We start from the raw sequence: 10261 nt of genomic DNA on the forward strand, positions 1-10261 counted from the left end.
ATGCACGGCGTTGAGCATTTTAATTTATTTTAATTAAATTGGCCAAATTTACAAATGCTCTTCAAGCGCCTTTTGCCTGCTGCCAGAGTCATTGGTGTCAGATGGAACAGTGGCTCGAAAAAGGGAATCTTTTCCGAGATCCTTGATTCCGTCAGAAATGAAGTGTCAAAAGATGACGAGCTTCAAGCCTCCCTCACAAGGATGGAGGCACGTTTGACAGACGTCAAGCAAAATCCGGCATTGAGGGCCGTTAAGGATGCCACCAAAACCCTTCTCTCGAAAAACGCGCATCTTGTAAATGAACTCTCCCGTCTTCAAAAGAAGGGAGACGAGCTCATTATTAGCAGGCTTGGCCGGCGACGGGCAAAAAAGAGCACCTTGGGCGCTAGCCCTTCCACACCCCCCGCCTCGATGGCTAGCAAAGTTTTGGACGCCACAAGAGAAACCGTTTCAGAATCCAAAATCATCAAAAATTTCAGCCGTTCCGTCAGCAGCGTCCAATCGACACTGGTTGATGAAACGGACTCTTATCTTTATGGCGGGTTTTCTCATCGCGAACTGCGTCGCCATGCCGTAGCAAAAAGGAAGAGCCCCAATTCTGCGGGCTCTAAACTGCCAATAGTGGAGGAGAATCCAGATGCTGGTACAGCTCTTTCTATATCTGAACAGGTGTCGACCATCAAGGGGCGCGTCTCCAACGCACTTTCCACGGCTTGGAGCAACCTTTGCCAACAAAATCCGGTCATCAAAAAGGCCTTTGAAGTACGCCGCTCGTATGAGGAATCGAACAATATTTTTGTTTTCCTTGCTCGCTCGCTCACGTCAACGGTGTCCAGCCCCTTCAAGTCTTTCCTGTTCAAAGAGTCTGAAACGGCCCAGGTTGTAAAAGAGATTCGGCAAATGGATCCTTCCTTTTCAGTGGAGAGCTTTCTTGCGGAGGCAACCAAGGTTATCATTCCCGATATCTTAGAGGCAATAATTTTACTGGACCGGCCTGCCCTGAAGTCTTGGTGTTCAGAATCCCTTTTTGCGGCCCTTTCTGCAACGCTGTCTCCTCACCTGATTGGGGAGGGCCAAATTTTAGATCTCAGACACGTAGATCTGGTTACGGCGAAAATCTCCAATGACCTTCCCATTTTGGTTGTTTCCTTTTCCACGCAGCAGATATCTTGCATAAAAAACTCGATTACTGGAGAAGTTTCTCGAGGTTCCCTAGATTCGATCGAGTCCGTGTTTTACATGTGGGCCCTCGCAAAGACCCCAGATGTTGATCCACTGACCGGCGGGTGGAGGCTGATTGAGATGAGCGCCAGGGATGCCCGCTCTGGATTCTGACACATATTTATGCTACATAGACATCCTGTTAATAAATTTGAGATTTTAGCCTCGCTTTGAAGACACTGCACATGTTGGGCGCTTGAAGCTTGTGATGGCTTCACTTTAGCCCAACCCTAGCCTGGCCGCGATAAATTAATTTGAAACTTTACGCTGATAATCCTAGTCGGGTTAGGGTTAAAAAGTAGCTGGTTTATTGAAGCGGAATGTCAATACGAACCTGGCACTTGTCATAATTTTTTGTTCAAACGAAGAATCAGGGTAAGGCACACGCCCAAATCTAAAATCAAGTCCAAGCTTGGGGGCTTGAGATATATTTTGCTCCATTATTTTCTTGGCTTCTTTGATAATCTCAATACCATCAACCGTAGTCTTATCCTCTTGATAAAAAGGAGCCCTTGAGGCAAAACTCGAGGTGCAAGAATTTAGACAATTTTTTTCTTTTCCATGAATAACTGCAAGTTTTTTGAGAGATCGCCAATCCCACAGGCGCTCCGCACAATTTAGCATATTCGATATTGTTCCCATCTTTTCTGAAATAAAAGCCTGCGTTTTAAGACTCGAAAATTGAATATTTCAAAGTTGTAAGTTGGACGACGACCAAACAGGCACATTCCTTGGACAATTCTGCTCCATTTGTGTGTTCAATACTTTTTTGAAAGCTGTAAAAGAGCTCCCAACAATATCGTGTGCATCTACATGTATGTGCAGATGTTTGAAAATAGGAGAATAAACGTTTTTCAAACCGCAAGGAAGAATAAATACTTTTGCATCCCCGTTATCAAGGCTTTTAAACAAGTGTACTTTGGATTAGGTCTACGTTCGATAAGCGTACGTTGAATACAGATAATTTCGGTAAGCAAGTCTTCAATGGGCATATTTTTGATACTGCTACCTTGGAGAGCGATAATTTTCCAAACTACAACATCGGCATCGAGCGAGAACATCGAGCTCAGTAATTACTGAAATGGCCTATTAAACTCGGAAAGCTCAGCCCTAACGCACTATTTTGAATCAGGTGCAATTTAAAAACACCGAACTTTGCCACGCATGTGGAAGCGATTGGCTCCACAAATCCCCCCACATGACGCCAATTTGATGGTGGCCAGTCAGGGCACCAAGGTTTTCCGCCAGCCTCGTTTAACCCCAACCCAAGTTGATGCCTTGATGTCGATTACAAACGGCCAAAGCAGTGTCATCGTTATGATTAGTGTTTATTAGCGGCATATCTTATTAAATAATAATCACTGGTAAGTTTACAGAAAGTACTTAAAGTACTCGTAGGTTGTCCAGCAAATTGCCGTAGAAGGCATGTGTACAAGGATTCTTGGAACGATTCCTTTGATAAATCCTGCGGGTCCTGCTGATCGCCAAACCCGGCCAACGGCATCAATGATACCTGCAATCGGAGCTTCAGAAGGATTCCGCGCAACCAGCGTCCTTGTCTGTAAGATTGTCTTTATCACGTCTAGAGGCGTAGTTACTGCGGATGCGGCAGCCCCCGCAACCGCACCGGCAATGACGTGCGATTTGGGAGAGTACTGATGTGTCGGGTTAAATATATCGTGGATTTGCTCGTAAACGCTAAATTGGATAGCCTGGAATGGAATGTTTAGCGCCAGAGTAACAGGATACGAAACATAGAGAGACAAAATGCCTTCGTTCCGCACAATTCCCAGTGCCGTGGAGAGAAACGATGTGGACGTAGATGCAGATGTGCTTACCGAGAGCGCCTGCATTCTTTGCTTGATCACATCAAACGGATTCATAAGGGCATCTGAGGCCATGGTGGCCAGGGAGCCACAAACGCCTGTCTTTACAACCAAGGGAACGGAAGGGGGGAGAAATGTATCCAAAGTCCTTCTGGACTCCTCGTATGTTGCAAAGTAGAAGGCATGTGCTGGACCAGCACCCATTATCACAGAAATAACTCCCTTCCAAAGACGCTGGTTAGCAATCCCGCTTTTCAAAGACGATATGGAGCAAGAACCTCGCGTGGTACACACATTTGGAACAAGGGAGACAAGTGAGCTCATTTGCATTCGGGTCTATGGCATAAAGACGCTAACCCAACCTTAATGGTGTCTATCGGAAAAAACAGCGAATGCTCGGCGATGCCTGCAAAGGCTCCGGCCAGCATGTGAGTCGAAAATGACGAGTTTCTTGGCAAAGACTCGTAAAGGTCATCCTCATGCACAGCCATTTAAAATTAAAAATTCGGCCATAAATTTTTTAAAATCCAAGCCAATGGCCGATTCCAGCTCCTCCACCATTGTGGCTACCTTAGCGCGCACCGCGGCGTTGGGAACAAGGTATGGTGGGGGCACATACATCCCCCCTGCACGCCTTGCAATCATGCAGCGAGAGGAGCTAAATGATGCTTTGCGCTCTGGAGATGCAACAAAGGCCAGCGATGCTCACCAAAGAGTCTCCTGGGATGCGCTTAAAAAGTCGCTCAATGGCCTCATCAACAAGGTAGCATGTTTCGGCTTATCGCTAGGTGAACACTGCAAATATCAAGAACATTGTGATTGAGCTTTTTTCTGAAAACCTCATACGTGGTCGCGGGCTTTTTGTCCGGTCCCTGCTGAAGGCCCAGTCTGCCTCTCTCCCATTTACCCATGTTTTTGCAGCGCTTATTTCCATCATCAACTCGAAGATTCCAATTATCGGCGAGCTGCTCCTTTCGCGGCTCATTCTGCAGTTCCGAAGATCATTTCGACGCAATGACAAGGTAAGTAGTGCTCGCCAATCAACCTTCCCCTCAGATGCAGTGCTTGGCCTCCATTAAATTTCTTGCTCATCTTGTGAACCACCAGGTTGCGCACGAAGTATTGGCTTTGGAGCTTCTGACGCTTTTGCTGGAAAACCCGACGGATGATTCTGTCGAAATTGCTGTTGGCTTCATCCGCGAATGCGGTGCACATTTGACCGATGTGGCTTCGAAAGCGACAAATGCCATTTTCGAACGCTTCAGGGCCATTTTGCTGGAGGCTCAGGTGGATGTCCGTATTCAATGGATGATCCAGGTCCTTTTTCAGATCAGAAAGGACAAGTTCAAGGTGACCTTGTGTGAAGGTTTATTTTTAGGACAACATTCCAATCGCACAAGAGCTTGATTTGGTTGAAGAAGAGGACAGGATCACGCATCTTTTATCGCTCGACGACGATATCCAGGTGGACGATTCCCTGGTTATCTTCAGATATGATGACGATTTTGAAGAGAACGAAAAGAAATATTGCGCAATAAGGGAGGACATTTTGGGCGAGGTTGAGGATCCATCTCGACTTGACTCCGCAGCGGAGGAGCAACACCCACAAGAAGAGCCTTTGGATCTGAAGGCAGCTATGCCCGCTCTTGTCATCCGTGACAAGACCAATACTAACATCATCAATTTAAGAAAGGCGGTTTATTTAACTGTCATGTCATCTCTTGAGTTTGAAGAATGTTGCCACAAACTGTTGAAGCTTGCAGTTCCGGAGGGCCTTGAGATTGAGGTCTCAAACATGATCATTGAATGCTGTTCGCAAGAAAAGGCCTTCACCAAATTCTACGGGCTGCTATCGGAAAGATTTTGCAAGCTAAACCAGTCTTGGATGGCCCATTTCGAGGCGTCTTTTGTGGAAACCTACACAACCATTCACCGGCTGGAAACAAACAAAATACGGAATATTGCGTACTTGTTTTCCCACATCTTGGCAACGGACGCCATTTCTTGGAACGTTTTCAACTGTATAAAGCTAACAGAGGAGGACACCACATCTGCTGGGCGTATCTTCATCAAGTTCCTATTGCAGGAGCTCTCGTTGGAATTGGGGCCCTTGAAGCTGAAATCCCGCTTTTTCCCAAAACCCGTTGCCCCCGACCAATTTGCCGTGGAGCCTGTGTTTGAGGGTCTTTTTCCAAAGGAAGACCCGCGAAATACCAGATTTGCCATCAACTTTTATACGGCCATCAATTTAGGCCAGCTTACCGATGAAATGCGCGCATATTTGAAATGGCTTATGGATATTGCAGCCAAGGAAATTTAAATGCGCAGGCCCATAGAGCTCACCTCCAAAGAAGCCAGCCAGCCAGCCAGCCACTTGGCCAGCCAACCAATCAACGTAGCAACAAAATAAATTCATTTGGAAATTTATTTTGCAATTTACAACATTTGTCTCTGTGAATAAGCCTTGAAAGCAGCCCTGGCCTGCTTGAGAAACAAATAAAAGTTCCTGTGCTGATTCAGATGATGCAGAATTGCAGATGTCTCTGTTTCTGGGATCGAGCACTCCGTCACTACAGGTGTTAGCAAACGAAACAGCCGCACCTTGGTAATCCTCAGCACTGACATCAACAACGATAAAGAACTGCCTTGACCAGTCATTGGGGTCCACATTTGCAAAGCTAAACTTCATTAAATCCTCTAAACAATTAGCAACCATTCCCTCCATAAACTAACTTTTGACCACTTCGATGTCCAGCGCCAAAATGGATCTGAAAAATTCGGCCTCTGGCTTTTCCCTGGCTAGCTGATGCACCTGGGCCTGCAATCGCAGGCTTTTTACTACAACGATAAAGAAAATGCTAGCTACATTCTCTCTCTTTTTTTAACTTTATCGAAACTTCGTCGATCTTTTTGTGTATTTCTGAAAGGTGCTGAGATATTTTGTTTTTCTGCTCCGTGAGCTCATCGATACTTTGAATGGCAATTGAAACTTCAGACTGTTCGTTTTCAAGCTCTAATCTTAAATGACAAGATAGAATACCCTTGTGGATCTTTTTCTTTTGTGCTGAACAGATACGGAACTGCTCTTTGAACTGCTCAATGCTGCCTAAAAATTATTCCACAAATCCAGTACCAGAGTTTTCGGACAAAATCTGCGAATATGACGACAGTTCTGACGACAGTGATTGCCTTTTTTGAATAAAAAAGTCGTTAAACAAGCTACCAGCCTCTGCGAGCTCAGATCGAATTTCGGAAGAAATTTCTGCTATCTGGGATAGCATTGAAGATGGATTCAAAAAGAGCATCGATGAATCGGGACTGAACGGATCAATATCTCTTGCCCTGACTCCAGCGGGAGAACTCGACATTTTAAAATTTTAATTCCAATTAGCAATGATGGAATAGCTTGAAGCTAGGGTTGGGATGGACCGCAATTTAAGCTCCGGGTCCAGAGTAAAGGAGTCTGTGTTAAGCAACGTCGATATGTACACATTTGTCTCTGGCTATTAAACATGAAAGCATAGCTACATATTTACCAAAACTAAAACCATCTCGAATCTCCTGCGATATGATCGCATGGTACCCGTAAAATATTGAAATTTGATTTTAATAGAACATTGGGGATCCTCCCGTTTGGCTAGTAGTTGATGAGCCTGAATTGACTTTTCCATAAGATAGCTCTGCTAATGCCTCAATAAAGGGTTTTCATAGTCTTTGAGTCACCCACAATTGAATTTTCACATCCACCGATCGACAGAGGTGCTCATAGAGGTGAAGTTATTTGCAAGTCATAAAGCAGCCTTATTTTAGTGCGTTTTTAGGATTCGGAAGACGCACTGAGAAGCTTAAATCGAGAAACACATTTAGAAGCTTGTTTTGGCGCGAATTAATCCCAGCTTTTTAGCGGAGGCATTCCCAGATGCCTCCGGAGAGGGAAAGCCGAATTCACGCGCATCTTGGTGACTTGAAGGAATAGATTCTACTGGCTCTCGCATCTGTGATACGATGCCTGGTGCATGGCCAGGGCTACCTCGCCTCATTAAAGCATGTGTGCACCAACCAGCATACGCTTGAAAAGTACGACGACAATGCTCGTATGTGATTTTTACTTAGCGGTATTAAATGCGTCGAGTTTATTGTTTAATAAAGCCATTTTGCTGCGTTAATAAAGATGCTGCTAGTGGTTCATTTTCCTCGATCAATTGTAGATTTTCTGGACGTCTTTGAAAGAGATAAAATTATATGCTGATTTCATCTTCTATAGGTTCCATCTTTTCTATAATTTCTGACTTTAGAGTCGATACTTTCAAGTCTAGACTCTGTATTTTCGTGTATTTTCCTTCTAAACCTTCTATTTTTAATGAAAATTCTTGATCTCTATATGTTGGAATGTCTAGAAATACTAGCATATTTGGATCGTCTTGAAGGATTGTATTTTTTAAGCTTTTTCATGCCTTGGGGTTTTTAGAAGTATTAAAGGGATTGTAATATTTCCATCCTGTATAGATGTGGTACGTTTTAGAGCTTCGAAAAGTTGGGTAGGTTTTTGGAAAAATTGATACTTTTTTCGAATATTCCGATTAAAATTTCTCGAGTTTTTTGAAATTCTTTCATTACTTCACATTGAATAATTTGTTGTACACCTTTACACTTTAACCCTATCTGCCCTAATTCACAGCTTAGCGTTTTTTGAGCTTCATCAAAAGCTTCAATTTGTATACTTTCTAGATAATCTAATTGTGTTATATCCCATATGGCTAGTGAAACTTCATTAGCTTTTGCATGATCTTGAATCTTTTTCCATTTTTCAAGCCATTCATACATAGTCGATTTAGATAATTTACTGCAATACTCATATTTTTTAACCGACACAAATAACTTTATTTAAATATGCCACATGTGCGTATAGTTGCAGCACGATCGCTACATTGTCTCTCTAGCACGGAAAGTAACCTTAAACTATTCAATTATCGCAGCTGGCAAATTTTGAACAGATGACTTTGAAAAATTTCCAAGTTTTAAGAGTCTGATTTTAACGCACTCAAAAGTATCGCAGGTATAAAATTGAACAAAACCGACCTTGGGTCTTAAGTTCGATTTATACCCATAGGGTTAGCTTTTATGGGGCATCTTCTACCTCTCATTTTTGATATTTAGCTTAATTAAATGTTGGACATTGTCCCCAGCATATGTCAGAACAAGCACTAGCACTATAATCCCCTCCCGAAATGATCACGATCGCTATATGAGCAGTAAAGAGCATGATAAACTATCCACTCAATAAAATCTGACGAAGCAGATGCCTCGATAATCAATAGCACTCCTTTAATTACTTTTACCTTGCAATTCTAGATGCAAAGTTATCGTACTTCTTCAATACAATCATAAATAAAGAATGTATTCAAAGTTAACTCGAATACTCTCAGAAGACGAAACATCAAGAAACCTGATAGCTGCTGCGTCAGAAGTCAAAAGGCAGAAGGCCCTAGCGACTTACGCAGCAGCGAGAAGCCAGGATTTTTACAAGCCAAACAACACGAAGCAAGGATTGTTTTGCAATCTTTATTTGGAGAACCACATCCGGATATGCCCGTCTGGGCATTAAGGATGCAGGAAACGTTAATAGCCGTGCAAGAGGAGCTTTCGCAGCCATAGCGTTGCCCATTGCATTTAAGCGGCTATGTTAGGGACAAAATGTCGACTGAAGCACAAAATACCCCCTAACAGGATACTTGTACAATTTAAGTTTAGAAGAAGCGATCGTTAGATCTCCCCGCATCTTCAATCAAGTCGAGGGATTATGCGGGGTTCTGCTTTTATTTATAACCAAAGTTAATCAATGCAGATTTGCTCTCGGTTGTGAAGTTTATCAAATCACCAGTAAATAATCAAAGCTTAAACCAAATAAAATAAGTATGCAAAAATGATCGCAATAATGATTTTAAAATTAAAATATCGTAGCTATTGTAAGCTAAAAGTTACTGTATTTGGATTGGTAGGGTTAGGGTTAGGATGTGTGATATGGGCATTTAAACATTAGTTATTTAATTGGGCCTCGTGATATGGGAAATATATAATGTGGACCAACATGCAGTTTCAATGAAATTAATTTTAGCCCAATCCCAACCCTAGCCCAAACATCGCTGACTAATTTGGTGGAATCTTGTGTTATTTATGTTTGTTTATATTTTCAAATCGAAAAGTGATTTCGCACACAAAAGGCACGCCTCTCGTTGGTTAATATCCCATTTATTTGTTGTTGTTTTGTTTATCCATTTCCCTCACTACAAGCATGTCATCTTAACAACATGAAAAGAATAAATAGCGAATGTTGTATTGAAAAGTATACAACCATGATTCCAAAGCGAATAACAGCTCTTCTTTTCTGTGTATGCTTAGCTTTATTTTCGGCCTCATCTGTGATGTCGATAAAACCTGGTATCTACTTTGCAAACATGACCTCATCGATTTCTAATGGAACAACTGCTCCGTTCATTATACACGCAAGCAAAGGTCTTGATGTTAATGTCACTGCTTTGGGCGGAATATATCAAGATTCTTCTATTTTTGTGGAATGGGATCATTTTTCTGGTCATGATAGCTATGAAGTTATATTTTCTCTCAAAAGTTTAGCTAATCCGGATCAAATTTTTCCCGAATTGAAAAGCAAAGATACTGGAAATGCGACTATTTTGTTGAAAGAGTATGGTTCTTTTGAGCCAGGAATGTATGTCATCCTTGTCTCCAATGCCCTCGGCCAAGGTTTATCAAATCCATTTATCGTTCTCACCCCTAATCTCCTTTCTGTTAAGACAGATACGGATAAGGTTTCCACTGGCCAGTCTTTGGGTCTTTCTTGGACTCCATTCAACACTTCTGATACTTTGAGCATATCTCTTATCCACGTCTCAAGCGGTTCTGAAGATATTATTGCTACAGACCTTCCTGATACTGGAGCTACCAGTCTTGAGTTTTCATATCCACCTGGTATTTACGAATTGAAATTAGTATCCTCCCTTGGAATTGGTTTCTCAAACCGTTTTGCTATTGCCACCGAATCTAACACGATCGTTGTCACAGCTACTCCAAACAACATTTCCTCAATCAATGGTTTCACAACTGTCGCATGGGGACCATTCGATCAGGCTGAGAAATTCGTAAACCTAACCCTAACCGGGAAGGATGGACTCGCTTATAAGAATGTGTCTAATGTG

The 10261-nt window shown here is 42.6% G+C and overlaps 6 protein-coding genes across 6 annotated transcripts; 3 read left to right on the top strand and 3 right to left on the bottom strand.

The window, feature by feature from the left end:
• Window positions 1-54: 54 nt before the first annotated feature.
• Window positions 55-1335, top strand: DI09_54p130 (mitochondrial import inner membrane translocase subunit TIM44; the record flags this gene model as incomplete). Its single annotated transcript, XM_013381794.1, has 1 exon — window positions 55-1335. The coding sequence occupies one exon, from the start codon at window positions 55-57 to the stop codon at window positions 1333-1335; it is 1281 nt and encodes a 426-aa protein (XP_013237248.1).
• A 116-nt stretch (window positions 1336-1451) lies between these two features.
• On the bottom strand, window positions 1452-1863 carry DI09_54p140 (uncharacterized protein; the record flags this gene model as incomplete). Its single annotated transcript, XM_013381795.1, has 2 exons — window positions 1452-1497; window positions 1556-1863. 2 exons carry the CDS (start codon window positions 1861-1863, stop codon window positions 1452-1454), a joined length of 354 nt encoding a protein of 117 aa, XP_013237249.1.
• A 728-nt stretch (window positions 1864-2591) lies between these two features.
• DI09_54p150 (uncharacterized protein) lies at window positions 2592-3377 on the bottom strand (the record flags this gene model as incomplete). Its single annotated transcript, XM_013381796.1, has 1 exon — window positions 2592-3377. The coding sequence occupies one exon, from the start codon at window positions 3375-3377 to the stop codon at window positions 2592-2594; it is 786 nt and encodes a 261-aa protein (XP_013237250.1).
• Window positions 3378-3486: 109 nt separating this feature from the next.
• Window positions 3487-5367, top strand: DI09_54p160 (uncharacterized protein; the record flags this gene model as incomplete). The annotated part of the gene is made up of 4 exons (XM_013381797.1): window positions 3487-3810; window positions 3836-4069; window positions 4104-4397; window positions 4426-5367. The coding sequence occupies 4 exons, from the start codon at window positions 3487-3489 to the stop codon at window positions 5365-5367; spliced, it is 1794 nt and encodes a 597-aa protein (XP_013237251.1).
• A 538-nt stretch (window positions 5368-5905) lies between these two features.
• Window positions 5906-6415, bottom strand: DI09_54p170 (uncharacterized protein; the record flags this gene model as incomplete). The annotated part of the gene is made up of 2 exons (XM_013381798.1): window positions 5906-6153; window positions 6181-6415. The coding sequence occupies 2 exons, from the start codon at window positions 6413-6415 to the stop codon at window positions 5906-5908; spliced, it is 483 nt and encodes a 160-aa protein (XP_013237252.1).
• Window positions 6416-9400: 2985 nt separating this feature from the next.
• On the top strand, window positions 9401-10261 carry DI09_54p180 (uncharacterized protein; the record flags this gene model as incomplete). The annotated part of the gene is made up of 1 exon (XM_013381799.1): window positions 9401-10261. A coding segment is annotated over one exon (861 nt), but the record flags the coding sequence as incomplete, so codon positions are not given.

This window comes from Mitosporidium daphniae (genome assembly GCF_000760515.2).
Source record: "Mitosporidium daphniae strain UGP3 chromosome Unknown contig-54, whole genome shotgun sequence".
Classification (NCBI taxonomy): domain Eukaryota; kingdom Fungi; phylum Microsporidia; genus Mitosporidium; species Mitosporidium daphniae.